The sequence below is a fragment of the Phoca vitulina genome, unplaced genomic scaffold (genome assembly GCF_004348235.1).
Source record: "Phoca vitulina isolate PV1807 unplaced genomic scaffold, GSC_HSeal_1.0 scaffold7, whole genome shotgun sequence".
NCBI classification, from domain to species: domain Eukaryota; kingdom Metazoa; phylum Chordata; class Mammalia; order Carnivora; family Phocidae; genus Phoca; species Phoca vitulina.
In genome coordinates, this window is record NW_022589710.1 from 38,486,277 (window position 1) to 38,502,865 (window position 16,589).

Sequence of the window (16,589 nt, forward strand, 5' to 3'; positions counted from 1 at the left end):
TTAGTTCAGCTTACACCTCAACTGCAGAAGTGCTTTTCCTTGAGAAAACCATCATCCTTTGGTATTCAATGGAAGTATTTTATTCATACTTTCCATTTTGTCGTACTCAAGGGACAAGTTTTAATTAAATTAGTATTCATGATTTCACTGAAGACAAGATTAAATGAAACTAGCTTTTCATTTTTGAAACTGTTAGTTTTGGTTTTTTTTAACTATTAGTACATAGTAGTGAATAGTACAATGACTATTCATACTGTTTGGATCCACTGTCTTGATTTGCACTAAGATACCAACCCACCATTGCTTTTGTACCATCAGTGCAAATGTCAATTTAGTGAAAAAGGAAAATAATGTTTTAGTACTATTGTTGAAATGATTTGACCTTGTGGACCCCTGAAAAGGTCTTGAGGACCTTCGTGGGTCCATGGACCATACTTAAATTGTCACTAGTACAATAAAATGGGTAAACTGGCTTATGTTTCTTGAAAATATCCTAGGTCAAAATTATGTATGCTGAATCTTATCTTCCGTTGAGACAGTGTTATGGTGGTATTCTCAGTCCAGAGATTGCTTTTTTTTATGTAAATGACCACCAGTACCATGCTCAAGCATTACAAATGATTCACCCCGACTCTGTGATCCAGATTAATTCTAGGGCAGGGAACAGAGTTTCTTCTCCCTGATTCAAAATGAGAGAAGACTTTAAGAGTCTTTTGAAGACACATAACCAGAACTTGTAATTTCTGGCTAACTCTACTCATTTCCAATGTGATGCTACTTCTGTATTTGGGTACCAATTGATTTCTCCCCAGGATATCCTGTCCTAATAAATACACAGAGAGCCCTCTTTTAAGTCATAGCATAGTTGTTGGAAGATCATGTATTAGGGATATAATTGGGGGTGACTCTTTTTTTTTAATTAGGTTGGAACACTTAAACTTGGTGAGATTTTTAAATAAAAATATAAATTTTCAGCTTTTCCTAAAAAAATCAGATTGACATTATTGGGCTAATACTGACATATATAAATACTCACCTAGCATTCTGTATACCCACCAAGCTCTTTTCTTTATTTTCATTAAATGCCTGGCACCTATAGATATAACTGATTCTTATTCATTATTGCCTACTTTCTCCTCTGTAACATGTATGTTTTGCTATTTACTCTGGCTTCATAGCAAAACAGATTTTTGAGGCTTCAAATAAAGGACAGTTCTCTTATATCCTTTTCTAATGAGAAAGGTACTACCCAGTATGGTAAAATATTTCATATTTTGAAAAAACTGGAATTAGATAATAACAGTATATTTTAGCTATTAATTTTGAATTTACAAATTATTTTAAATGGTTATTCTGTGACATTCTGCAAGTATGCAGCATTATACATTAATTTCTGTTTGTTCATTCATCTGCCTTTATATATCATAGAAATTGAAAATGGAATTCCCCTGATCCTTTTCTAATTATTGAATGTTCACAGAATCATGTTCATCATTGAAGCTGAATATAACTTAACTGTGAATGTATAATTGCCATCCTGAAATCTGAACTTGCAAATGAATTTTGATTAGTTAGCCTGAGAAGATACAGTTAACCAGAAATTATTAGCTATAGAGTTAATAGTTTTATAGTTTAGATAGTCTGTAAATGGCATGGTGTTTTTTTAATTTTAAAAAAGTAATATATGTACTCATTTTACAGCAAAAAAGAAAAAAGGAAAAAAAAAGAGTTCATGTATGACAACCCTTAATAAATGGCAACATCTAAATTTTGCTATATATTATCCTGTTATTTTTTCTAAAAATTCAGATATTTTATTTAAATGGATAGTAATGGGAAGGCAGTGGTTAAGAGCTCAGGTTCTGGAGTCTGACAGACCTGGTGAGAAATATCAGCTTTATCACTTACTAGAAAGTTACTTTACCTCTATAATGTTACTTATCTAATCTATAATGAAAAATAATACTATTTGCCTCGTAGAGTTTTTTTAAGGTATAAATTTGAAAATGCAAATAGCTTATCACAGTGTCTGAAATATAGGAAGTGTTCAATAAATGTTAGCTATTATTACTAAACTATATAATATTTTAACCTATTTCATTCATTTAGTAGTATGAACATCTTCCTATGTCATGAACTTCTTTATATTTTTAAAAATTATCTTCTGCAACATTATTATTACTTATTGTTTGGCATTCTACTTTTTTTTTCCAGTTTTTTCCAGCCCCTATTTGGATATCTTAGGTGTTTTTTTTTTTTTCCAGCCCCTATTTGGATATCTTAGGTATTTCCTGTTTCCCAGTTTTAAAAACAATGGTGTAATAATCTTCTGGAAGTTAAATGTTTTAGTCTTCATTTAATTAAACTTAGCAGCTTGTATTAATTTTACCTCTGAAAGTATATGCAGAACTTTTAGGCCCTTGATTCCTATAATTTATATGGATACCAAAAACAGATTATTTTTGCATATTCATGAATTCAGTTTGATGATATTATGTAAGAAGCTAGTTTAACATTTGTATTTGACTGACTTATTGGCAGACATTTAAAAATTATGGATCCAAAGTTGTTTGAAAAATTAACATTGAGTATGTAAAAGTATTGCACTATGAGGCACTAAATATTGAGTATCAGCCCTAGTCTGCCACTTTATAGCTTTTTTGAGAACTAGTAGACCTCAGTTTCTATTTCTGTAGCACTCTGGTATTAAATTAATCAGCCTCTAAATTCCCTTGTAGGCCTATAATCCCATTCCTTTGAAATAAGTTTCTCCACTGACTTGAATAAATATTATCATTCTATTTAGCCCTTCTGTCTGATATTATATTAATATCTAATTAATATAAAATAATTTACATTTATTTATTCAGCTTTTGCATTCCATGCTACTATATAAAGTTAGAGATTATCAACTGAAAACGTTCTAATCTCATTTAAGATCTTTCTCATTCAGATCAAACTCATCTCTTTTAAATGGAATATTGGTTTCTCTTGGTATCCACTAGAGTTGTATTTAAGTTATAGGAAGATAGAAAATTAAGAACTGTAGAACAAGAAGGAATAGTGAAATTAAGAATACCACCTTTCAGTTCCATTTAATAGCTTTGCTTTCTATAAATTCATTTTTAATTGTTTGGGGGGCATGTTTTGTGCAAAAAGCAGCTGAACAAAGATAACCTGTGCCACATTATTTTCACAGCTGATTTCAGAGTTGATTAGATAGAGCCATGATTCAAATCCATGTAATTAACTGCCGTGTCTCATGTAGGAGTACAGTACAGAGCATATCCCAAGCTAACATAATCTCTAGATCTTTATATTGTAAAATGATATATATTCTAAAACTAATCATGTATTTTCTTGCCCAAAACTTCAGGATTACCTGCTGTCCTGTCCCTACTCATTCTATTTTCATTAAAAACAAAGCAATACATTAATTCAGAAATTTATCCAATGAATATTTTTTAGTGCATATTATGTCAAATACTATGCTAGGTGTTGGGAAAACAGCAATAGACAGACTTCTTCGCCCTGCTCTCAAGGACCTTATAGAGGAGCTGATATGGAAAAAAAAAAAATTACAACAAATCTATCAGATAAAGTGTTGATAGCCCACAAGAGCTCTTTTAATCTCATAGGAAAAAAAGAAATAAAATAACTGAAGAGCAGGAACAGCCATTTTATAAAAAGAAATAAATTCAGCAAAGAAATATGTCAGAAAACAGGTATCCTCTCACTAGAAATCTATTTAAAATTTAAAACAATACAAATTTTGCAGTCCAAATGATAACCATTTTTAAATTATAATCATCCATACTATAACGAGCAGTGACCTGAGTATTCCTATTGACAGTAGTAGGAATATAAATCTGTGTGACCTTTCAAGTGAACATTATATATAAGGATATATCCTTAAAATTTTTCTTACATTTTTATCAGTCATAGTTTCCAGAAATTTATCCAGTGGAAATTATCAAAGAAGCCATCAAAGACTTATGTACAAGACTATTTATCATAACATTATTCATATTCATAAAAAATTAGAACCAACCTTAATGTCTATGGTTAAATAACTTATACATACATATATGAGTTATTTATATAACCCAAAAAGCCATATCTTTTGAAGTATTTAATGACATGGAAAATGCTCAAAATAAAATATGTGGTTAGAAAAAAATAGTAAACAATAGTGCATAGGGATGGAATTGCAAGTTATTTTATAATCTATATTATTTTTTAAACCAGAAAAATAAAAATTTTTGTTATTTAAACATGGTCTGGTAATGACAGAGATGTCTTTTGCCTGCTTTTCAGATTTGTAACAAATCTTCATAAAGATCTTTGTTTTTGTAACTGTGTTTATACCAGAGCATTTTTATATCTAGGCTAAGCCATTCTATTCTTAATCTTGCTGGGTAGAAAATTGTATCATATTTCAATGAAAGTTTTAAAATAAAATTTTTTCTGTTTCATACACAAATAATAAATAATTCTTAATAACATACACTGAACTACTTAAAGTTATTTCAAAGTGCCTAGTACTTCTCTTATACCACACCATTGTTGGGCTTCATAATTTCTTTTCAGGGATATAAAAAATTTGGAAAAAAAGAACATGAATTGTAAGCTCTGGCAGGAAATAACTTGCTGAAAAGTCTAATTTTGTATAGATTGTTTTGGAATCAAAGCTATTATTGAAACCTAAAGATCAAAATTAAATCCATAATAAGCTATAAATAATTAATTTCAAATGTTAATATACCATGAGAAATAGATCCTTAAAAATGAAGGATTTCTTAAGGATAGAAAATTTTTTCAGGAAGAGGTGGGTTGGTGGATCTGTGACTTGCTACCAAGATTCTGATTTTTGACTTCTCATTTCCTCAATAACCTTTGCAACTCTTTCCTTGATCTTCTCTATTCCTTTGTTGGCTTAGTTTATAATCATATTGTTTTCTCCAGAAATGCATTACTTATTTTTCCTTGACACATAATTGTCACTTATCTTACTTTCATTTCTTCCCTCTTTTTTACTTTGCTTTAATAAGTCATAAATGAAACTGAATTGTTTTATGATGAAGCAACAGTTTTATTGAAAGAGCTGAAATATAGTTAATTGAAATATTAACCAATCCCAAAAGTATTTCTTTATTTTCAAGAGTATGGTTAAATTTTGAGCTCTAAAGTAAAACATTTTTTAAAATCTCCTCCAAATCATGACTACAAGAAACAATCTATAGCTGTACCAATATATACTGAGTGGTATTGGTTAAAAGATAAATAATTTCTAAGAAAAAAATTTTATTTCCTCTCACTGATACCCATACTTTAAAAAAAGTAGCATAATAAAATAGGGTTAGAAATATTTGTCTCTCAGGGTAGTTCTGAATGTAAATTAGGTAATTCTAAAAATAAAGCAATTCAATTCCTAGGGCAAAAAAACAAGGAAAAATGTTTGCTTAATCTGTGCCATTTTAATTCAAATGAATATAAAATATATCATGAGAGAAAGAGGAAAGATCTGTATTAGTCATTCCATAAATGAGAGCCTAAGTTTAATGAAAAGACCTGAGAGAGAATTTAATAGTACTGAACATTTTTTTATTGATATGTCTCCAGAAAGCCCCTGAACCTCTCTAGACCTGAGTTCAAACACAGAAAATATACAATCTTTTCTCAAATTTTTTCACAAATCTATATTAACTAAAGAGAAGTGTGAATACATATACCCAGTGATATGGGCACCTGACTTAATGTGGCTTTTACAAACCTAAAATTTCTTTCAAGTTTTATATTTTATTTTGAAAATTAATAAAACGTTGGGTTTCTACTCCAAAATCTACATGTTTCCTTTAATACAAATATAACATTTACAACTACTTAATATTGGCCAGAGAGGTGAGGCTGAGATGGGATAATTTTCTACCTTGTTAAAAGTGGAAATGATTTTACAGTGAGCTCAGGTTTGGAGAATTGGGCTAAATCAAAGGTAATCAACAGCCCATATTTTATTAGCATCCAGGCAGTTTCTTCTGTTGCATGATACTTCTAGAATTCAAGCTCTTATAAAAAAGGTAAATACATATAGCAGAGTCATTTCACTGCTTTATAGGCCACATCCTGGTAATTAATCCTTGAGGATAGATTCCTCTGCAGTTAATCTCTGACAAAAGATTCCCAGGAGGTTGCAAAAGAGGTGATACATTGCAATATTTTCAGATTATTTTTAATAGATATTTTGTTAAATATATTCTAGCTGACAGGCTGAATAGAAAGTTGAAATGTTTTTGACCCCCTGATTTATAACTTTTGAAATCACAATGAAATACTTATAAAATGTTTTCTTCAGGGTAGAAAAATTATTAGTGATAACATTTTTTGTTTTGCAATATTTTAATTTTCAAATATATAAACTAATAATCTCAACCAATCATAACCCCCACAATTCTTTATATCCAATTCTCAAATTTCATTTATATTGCAGTGATCCTATATGTAATAAAAACATTTGCAGTTTAACATCTCTTAGTTACTTGTGCAAAATGTTTAGCCTCATAGACAAATATGGATAAAATTAGCTAATGATGTGAAGATCTTATAATTATCATGAAGAGTAAAGTAATTTATCTCATCCAAATGCTAATCTTTTGTGATTACTTTTAACTTCTTATCAAAGAAAAATAATAATCAGGCATTTGGACTAGCTGTGAATTTCTTTTATTTATACTACTCCATCATAATTGATGATTAAGGGTTGACTAGAATAAATGAGAGTATTAAACTAAATCTATTGATGTTACTTTTCTCTGGTTCTCAAATTCTAGTTTATGAGACAAATCTTTTTCAAATTCTTTCTGAAGTTTTTCAGTATTAGCTATTATACCTGGTTCAGGAGCCACAAAAATATCACGTAACACTTGAATTACAACCACTTCTGGCATTGATAATAACCACATTGGTTTTCTAAAGTTGTCTTATGACAGTTTCAAATTTACAAAGTCAGATTTATATACAGAAAATTGATGTCAAGCATTGACAGATGGGCTTTCTGTTCCCAAACATCTTTGTTTAAATTGGTATTAAAATAAAAAATAAATTGTTATTATAGTCTGTTTTTCACATTTAGAGTTCACGGGTGACTCTTATAACTCATTAAGTTTCTGTATTTGCACTTGCATTTGGAACTGAAATGGTTCAGGGAAAATTTCTTCCATAAATACAATAACATTAAATTTCTTCCATTGATGGAAAGAGAGACAGATAAATAAGACAGAGACACATATACATCTTCTTATAAGCATCAATTTTTTTCCAACCCATTTATTTCCAGGTCTATAAAGGGAATACAACTTTAAACTGGAACTCAGGAACTGTGGGTGTTGTTCCTAGATTTGTCATTAACAGATAACCTTGAAGAAGATACCCCATGTTGCTGGAATTGATGTAATTTTAAGCCTTCTAGAAATAAAAGACAATGTAGAAAGTGGTGTTCACTTGTTACTAGATAACAATTCTGAAAATCTTCAGTTTCTCAAAGTTTTCCAGAAAGCAGCATGAGGCATTAGACTATTTTTTAATAGGAAATTATCTAATTTATCTTTATAATCACAATACTGTGAATCTCCACTTAAAATGGAAAATAGTTTTTGATGTAAGTATGCTCTCTGAGATCAAAGAAAATAGCACAAGAGAAAGACTAGATGTTATAAGTTCACTACCCATTCCGAAGCCCTCTCTTATAGTGTTGCCATTGTAATTAGTATTAGACCAAGAAGTATTGACTAAGAAAAATAAGAATTGGTGATTATCTTTTGGGTATATCGTTTAGTTAATGCTGAAGAATTAGTAAATATCAAGTAAAACCAAAAGTTGACATAATTCTTATGTACCAAGATGCTTTTTTTTTTTTCAAAATAAAAATTCAGTTTTCTCAGTATTATTCCTAAGAAATCTCCATATGCTATCAGAGAGATCCTAAAAGGGATAGGACAATGTATAGCCTGCCTCCAGGAAATATAATTTTGTAGCATGGTCAGGTTTCTTATTTTTCCTGAGGACTTTAACACTTGGAACCTGGCATCACATTATCACATTGATGCTTCCTCTACTGTCTTAGAAAAACAAAAAAAACAAAAACAAAAACAAAACAAAACCAAAAAAAAACAGGAGCATCACAGCTAACTTGACCTATGTTGGTCTGAATGGAGACCATCATTCTGCATGTATAGGACCCATAGCATAAAAGCACTTGGTCTGAAATTTCCTCACCCTTCTTCCCTACCTTTTTTTGTTTGCTTGTCTTCCTCTCTGACCAAATATTAGTTCTTGTTACAGCTCTATGAAAAAACAAAAAAACATTCTAATTTGTATCTCATGTAATAGAACACTTTGTGTTGACAACCTTCGTTTTCTCATTTATATAGTGATGTGAAACCAGTTTTAAAAATAGTAGTTTTACTTTTAGTTTCCCCTACCTTACCCAAGAGGAAAATTCAACTGAAATAAAAGAAAGTTTTGAGGGAGTGAATGTATTTAACATTGGTCTGGCATTAAAATTTTCTGGTTGGGCAGCACAATTGTTTAATTGGGAATCTCAGTGACAGCTGAACAACCTCAGTGCTTGGGTCAGCAAGCAAAGGGGCTTCACTCTGTCACCTATCAAGAATGATGCTTGTTAGAACTGATCTTTCCACTTAGGGAACAGTCATGTTTGTCATACCATTGATGTTTTCTGATATTACAATGGAATAGACACTATAACACTTAAAGAGACAAAGTTCTCTGCATAGATATATTTGTAATTCTTTGTTTTTCGTAAACCAAATGCAAATGTAACACTACTCCAGATACTGCTACGTCAGAAGGCCCCAAGATAACCAAAAGTAAGTGCCCATTTCCTAATCTCAGGAATAATGCTATAATAAGGACAATTCTAGTGACCAGCCTATTTGCAGAGCATGTCATATAGCCTCTGGGTTAGTTAACTCCTCAGCTTCCTAAGAGATACCTCAAAGAGTCAAATGATGTTTTTGCATGTATTACTTACTAATGTGTAGAAAATTTTTTAAGTTCACTTTTTCTTTATTCTGTCTTTTTTACCCATCTTCCCTCATTGTAGCAAATTAGACGGCCGGATGAAAGCAAAGGAGTTGCTAGTAGAGTTGGATCCCTCAAAGTAAATATGTTTCTAACATTTTTTTGGCAAGATTTCGTCTATAGCCTACACTTCTTCCTTTTTGGAGGGTGGTGGGAGGAAGGGGGCTTTTTCCATTTTTCACCATCCCATTTTTTTTATTTTAAAATTTTTATTGGCTGTTGGGTCATATTTTTTGTTTGTTTGTTTCAGCTACACATAGAGCAACCAGCTGAAGGCAAGCTGCCAAATAACTAGCTTTGAATGGCACCACAAACAAGAGAAAGGGCAACTGTCTCATTACAGGTGCCTATAATTTGGGGTTCTAGAGTAAACCGTTCCTCTGATTGATGTCACTGACTATGTGTTAAGTTCCTGTTACACAGAGAACTAATATTTATTTTCAGAATATTATCTCCCCTTTTTGCTTTTTTTATAAAAAGTAACTAAATGTTATGTTAGTGTCATTACCATTTGTAGTTCATTCCAGAAAAATATTATGAGTTAGTAACATGTATTTTATGTATATATATATATATATATATATATAAATCTTAAGAATTAGGAAAGAAATTTTATATGATGCTGGTATAATGGGCTCACATATAACTAATAGTATTTAAATACTTTTAATCCCCTTTGATTTGTTTTTTTAAAGTTAAAAAATTGATATAACAATCAATGGAAACCAATATATATCTAAATGTTTGCCCATTTGTGTATGTGATCTGCTAATACACAAGTTTAAGATTTCTGATCTGATGGCCCCATTTGCTAGTTGTTAAATATCTATTTGGTCAATATATCTTGGGCACTCGATACTCTAACATTCAATGACAATGAAAAGGTAAGCCAGTCATCACTCTTTAGAAACAGAGACATAGCCCTTGATCACTATTAATGCTGCCACCATAAATGCAAGTTAGAAAATTTGCTGAATTTTAAAAATATGCAGAGGAATTCCCCCCAGATTAACTACTACTTATATCTCAATCCTATGTGTCCTAACAGCAATAGTAACTGTTAATCAAAATGACAGACAGTTCACTGCATTGGGATATCCCAAAATTCATTAACTGCCTTGAGGCCTAATATTAAGTCAATTCAAAATTTTATACACCTCCTATTTATTTCCATTTAACAATTTATGAAGCACTAATTTCTGCACTCCTTCCTCTCCTTGCCTCTTCTGCCTTCTTAATTTTACTTTTTTGTTGTTTATTTGTGTGTGTGCATGCACATGAGTGCACATGGATGAAGGTGTGTCTGTATGTTTGTGTCCTTTATTCCAGACAAGCCATCTTCTCTGTTCTCTAACACTGCTGTATACTGGGTAGCATTTTTTGTTTTGTTTTGTTTTTAATGTTTTTTCACTAAGAATAATGAGAGGGGATGGGAAGTGTGGATTATGTGCCTGTTTCAAAATCACAGCAAGTTAAAATTATTCAGTCAGAAAAATATAAGTTTATGTATCCCAGTGATACATCAGTAGCATTCCTCACTGTCTACTTGTGAGGTATCATATTTTACCTTTGTCTTTAAGGGAATATAAGTCCATTATTGTTTAGACTATGGATTATGAGCCAGGTTCAAGTGAAAAGGTGAAACGTGACATAACTTCTTAAAAATTATTGAGAGTGAAATAAAATAAAATGGCATCCATAAGTGCAGCACCATCTGCTATAAACTGGATTGTGTGTGCAAGTGCGCGTGTGTTTAATTATCTTTAAGTTCAGCTTTTGGCTGTATAGAGCTTCAACTTATAATTGTACATTTATTATTTTTAAGTGTATATACAGTATGATTATGTATATACACATGTATATGTTTAAGATCAAAGATACATGTTAGGGTTCAGTCAGTTTACTTTAATATGGTTTCAGCTTTAAATCAAAAAGTGTGTTTGGGAAAAGCAAATTTCATAATTTCTAAATATTTTTACTCCATATTTCTACCAAATAGAAAATTTTAAAGTGAATCTCTAGGGGATTATAAGGATAGTTATAGTATTTATTTCCTCCAACACTTTGGGGAGAAGAGATGCTGTAATTAAAATAAAATGTTGGCTTCCTACTCACGGATTTATTGAGCATGTATTCTTGTGTTATACAAATATCTTTGATGTTTTGATATGTTTGCCAAAGGCAGTGAGAAATGTATAACGCTATGATCTTATTTTTAAAAGGAAAAAGGAAAACTGAAAAGAGAACAAGTTGCTTTTTCAATTCATTTTCTGATGTTTACATGTAGCTCCATCGAAAGCTGGAGGAGCTCAGAGATCACCTAGAAGGCAATGTGAAAGGATACTCTCTCAGAGTAAATGTACGATTTCACTCGGTGATTTTTTTTTTCCTAAACTTCTGCTGACTGGTAATTCCAAATCTGATTGGTTTGTCCTCTCATCTCCATTTTTTTACTTTCTGTCTCTTTTCTATCTCTTTCTTTCTTTCCTAGCTGTAGCTTCATGCTCACATTTATCAAATAAAGATTAAATTGGCAGGGTAGAGGACACTTAAGCCACACTACCCATTGCAGTTGATTTAATAATTTATGGCTCCAATGCAAAATAAAAATTTTCTTTTCAAAATCTGTGTTTCTTACACAATTGTATAAATTTCTGAGAATCTTTTCATGAGACTTCACTTGGAGCTTTTCCATTGACCATTTCTTCTGCCCCTTGTTGGATTTGTCAGCAGGATTATAAATTATTGGCTGGATCCAAGTGATAGAGCCTTGATGATTCAATTCCATTTGTCAAGGAAAATGATCAATGTTAGAGTATCATAATAGTAATCTGGCAAGTAGACACATTTTGCTGAGTTAATAGACTTCTCTTAACTCAAACTCTTTGAGAATAGCTATAAGATTCTTTTGTTGAAAAAAATTAGGCAGTAAGCATCTTCAATGTCATAACATCTTATAAATACTTGAGATAAAGGCTAATATACCCAAGACAGCACTTTGAAGGAGAATACCTTATAGCCACGCAATACTGTACATGTGTCAGATAGGCAATACTAATAATAGTATTTTTTGTGACCCATAGCTCAGACTCAGAATGCTTCATCCTTCTCCTGAATATATCTTTTCAAGAGAAATGGAAATAAAATCTCTAAAATGGTATATGGTATAAATATGGCAGAAGAAAAGATAAATTATTGCAATAAATAATTTCTGGCTCTGTTTAGCTCTGACATCCCATTCCTGGGGCTTTTTAAAAAGTATCTATCCATCCTAGCCTGGATTTACTTCTCCCAAGATTATTGCCATACATTTGATTCATATTGCTATAATAGTTTTGTTATAAAGAGTAGAATAAACAATAGTGATATGATAATTCTTGGCTTCTCAGCTTGTTCTTAATTATATACCATACATAGTTATTTCTATCTCTATATTAAATTTCTGATTACTAAAATCCAAAGTTGTTTTTATAGTATTAATCATTAAATTCTGATTGCTAAATTGAGTGATTTAACAATTAATGCAAGTATCTCATTTTTCTACTTTCTTGTGAGCCAGTTCTTTTCTATGCATATTCTTACAGAATTTGAAAGATCAACCATAAGCACTCCCAGAATTTATTCCACTATCTTACAAAAAAGATTAGTATGAATTTTATGATTAAATCAGTCTAAACATACCTGAATATTATTCTAGAAAGCCCTAAAAAGATTCAGACAACATTAATAAATGTATTTAGTGTCATACTCTCTGTAACCAATCATGAGAAGTGATTTTTTTTTTCCTATTAAACCAAGACTAGAAAGTTGAGACTTCTTAAGGTCTATATGGAAGGGAGTTAGTGTGAGATTAGGATTAAGTTAAAAGTTTTGTGCTTCAAAAATTAAGTTATATCATGCCACTTTTCAATTTCTTTTTTTTAACACCTGTACTGCCTGGTACAATATGTAATAACTAACCCCAATGTCTTCATCTTTTGTTTCATTTCACTGGGTCACACTTTGTTCTGATTACCTTTTTTTCTAAAAAGATTGAATATTAGGTAAATCATTCTAAGATTCCCTTTAACTAGAAAAGTATGGGGAGGAAAGCTATCAAAAGGCAAATTGTATCTTCCGCAGAGAGTTCAGTTTAGAGAAGATACATATCAAATACATAACTGAGTGTTCAGTTTCTCCCCTTCCTTTTAATTCCCATTACCCTAGAATGCCTTAAAATAACCCTTGCATGTTAAAAATTGTTGCTTAGAAGCAGAATAAAGTTATTCTCAGTTCCATAAGCTATATAAACAGATTTTGTTTCTAAAATGAGATAAATCGGCATATAATGACCATTCCATTTTGCGAAAATTTATTGTAGGCATCTATACACAAGAGCAAGTCTGTGGGTGCCTTTTAATTCATTGAAACATTTCTAAGTAATTCGATAAGATGAAAGATTCAGAACCAGGTTTGTACTTAAATATTTTATTTAATAGTTGGAAAAATGAGACATCATTCAAATGTTTGGAATAAGGATTTAATTAAATCATTAATGCTTCAATTGGTTTCATCTATATGATATGTTATTTTTTTAGAAAAGAATCCTGCATCCTTACTTATTACAGATAATCAGTGATATAAAATAGAATATTCTAAGATGTAATTTTTAGAATAATAATAAATTTTATTTATTTCTCATATGAAAATATACTTTATCCTACATTGGCACTTCTATAACAAAAAGTAGGATATGTTAGATTCTTGAATTATAAATTAAGAATGTGTCATCATTTTCTATACATGGTACAAAGCAGAAGTATTCTGAACCCCACATGAGTTTTTAGTAATTTTAATAATAATAAAACCATCATCTTTTGCCTTTATAAATTATCATCTTGTAAGCAGAGTTTGCCTAATTTAATGACTTCAAAAGTTACTACAAATCCTTAGACTAATAATGTGTTGAGAATAATAACTAGAAAATAATCCCACATAAAGGAAAAAATTGTCTTTACATTTAAGAAGATGTGAGATAAGAGAGAGAGAGATCCACAATGGAATATTACTCAGCCATCAAAAAGAATGAAATCTTACCCTTTACATCGATGTGGATGGAACTGGAGGGTATTATGCTGAGCAAAATAAGTCAGTCAGAGAAAGAATTATCATATGGTTTCACTCATATGTGGGATATAAGAAATAGCACAGAGGATCATAGAAGGAAAGAGGGAAAACTGGGAAGAAATCAGAGAGGGAGACAAACCATGAGAGACTAAACTATAGAAAACAAACAGAGTTGCTGGAGGGGAGGTGGGTATGGGGAAGGGGTAACTGGGTGATGGGCATTAAGGAGGACACGTGATGTGATGAGCACTGGGTGTTATATGCAACTGATGAATCACTGACCTCTACATCTGAAACTAATGATGTACTATATGTTGGCTAATTGAATTTAAATTGAAAAAAAGAAAAAAATAATCAAATACATGAATCTAGTCGGAAGAATATTTAAAGTTAGGCTTAAGATAGAAAAACAGTGTAAACAGTGTTGAGAATTGGAAAACATAAGATAATACAAACTAATACTTTATTTAGATAATATAAATCAAGGTAAGTTTACAAAGTTGAAGTTAATTAAAGAGTGATGGGGCCCTGAAAAGCTTGAGTGTTAAAATATTCAGAGAAAAAGAACATAAATGCTCATGAAATAAAGACAAGTAGAAAGAAAAGAAAGGAGAGGAGCAAAAATACCACAAAGCCACAAATTTTATGTTTTCACTCAGTTTATGTGATAAATAAATTTCTATTCAGCTACAAACATATACAGTTAAGTTTTGGGTAACCAAATATATTAATTTTTTAAAGTCTTTGACAAACAATAAAAGGGAAGATGACTTATGAAAGCAGATTATTGGCACATAAGCAAACTAGGAATTAGAAAGTCAATGAAGTAAAAGGAATATGATAATTATAAGTACTTGCTATGCTAACATAAATAAAAGGATGTGTTACTTGAAGTGGAAAAAGTTAAGGGAGGAGTTATCACTTAAAATAAGACTATGTTTTTAATAAGTTTAAGAAAAATATCTGAATCAAGTCCGAAAGTGATAAGTCTTTTGAAGAATGATTTTTAAATGTTTAACAATTTTCTGAATGCTGAAATAAGACTAATATGAAATGCGATAGATATAAATAATGGATTAGATAGTTGTAATTTTATAGATTTTTTTAAGATCAGTATTTTCATTGCAGTCTTAGTTCTGAACTAACTGTTCTTATATTTTTGATGAAGTGTTACGGGGCTTTTTTGGCTTTTTTATATTCATCGAATTAATGCTATAACTCCGGGGTCAGCAAACTATAGCTCCTGGGCCAAATCCTGTTTCTCTTTTGTGGGCCCACAAGCTAGGAATGGTTTTTACATTTTTAAATGATAGAGGGAGACCAAAAGAATAGGGGGAGAACCAAAATTTCACAACATGTAAAAAGCATATGAAGTTCAAATTTCAGTGTCCAAAAATAAAGTTTTATTGAAACACAGCCACATTCATTCATTTGCATATAATCTGTGGTTGCTTTTGCCCTACAAAAGCAGAGGTAAACAGTTACAGCAAAGGCCATATGGCACACAAAACCAGAAATGTTTCCTACCTGACTATTTACAGGAAAAGTTTGCTGAGACCTGCTATAATGAGCTAGTGTGCAAAACGACAATGACAGAGAAGTGATTATAATAGAGGCTTTGTAAAATTATCTTCATTTTAGAGCTTGAGGAAAGAAGAGCTGCTCATTTTGGGGGGATGGTTTCAGATTGTTCTGCCTAGAAGCATATGTCTAGAGATAATAAGGGCATTTCTGCTTCCTCCACTGTGCCATCTTCTGTATCTTCATTTCCCCACCCTACCTTTGTGTTTTGTAACTTCATGAAGAATTTGTAACTAGAGAATGCATACTTAATTTAATTCACCTGGCATTGTAACAACCTAATGAAAGAAGAGGTCAGAGAATTAAACATGGCAGTATGACAACCTAGAAAGTAAGAACAGGCCAGAAAATTATCAGTTCAAAGCATGAAGATTAAATATATTTTTGAGTATAAAACAGCTGTTTTAAAAAATCAGTAAAGCATTCTGATAAAAGATAGGTTTGGACAAGAGTTTTGTGTTTCAAATTTTGTCTCTTATGGTTTTATTGATACATACATTAATGTATCATTAATATATAGACATATATACTACATAATATATATACATATATATGTGTGTATATATATACATATATGAAGATTCAGTAATACTGCAAATGGAATAGTAGGAACAGGACATCAGAATCAGAATACTGAGCCGGCTTCGGTGCCCTCTTTAAAAAGCAATATGAAGATGTACAGTAGAGCCCTCATCTTATAAATAACCTCACATATAGTTTGCTAGTGTTATTAAACCAATGAAGATCAGTGTAGTACCACAGGAGAAAAATGACCAGTGTTCTGCTTTCTGATTAACCTTAAT

At 31.1% G+C, this 16,589-nt stretch overlaps 1 protein-coding gene across 17 annotated transcripts in view; it reads left to right on the forward strand.

Annotated features, from left to right (window-relative positions):
* The window catches only part of GPHN (gephyrin), a 608,525-nt gene that overhangs the window by 395,299 nt on the left and 196,637 nt on the right, over positions 1–16,589 (forward strand). For 7 of the 17 annotated variants that reach the window (XM_032405334.1, XM_032405337.1, XM_032405348.1 and 4 more), the window contains one exon: positions 9,122–9,178. The exons of 4 other annotated variants lie outside the window; for them this stretch is intronic. In XM_032405334.1, coding sequence (XP_032261225.1) covers positions 9,122–9,178 — 57 coding nt within the window. Of the gene's footprint in view, positions 1–9,121; positions 9,179–11,386; positions 11,459–16,589 lie in introns of all 17 variants that reach the window. 6 more of the 17 variants (XM_032405331.1, XM_032405333.1, XM_032405336.1 and 3 more) reach the window with 1 other exon arrangement.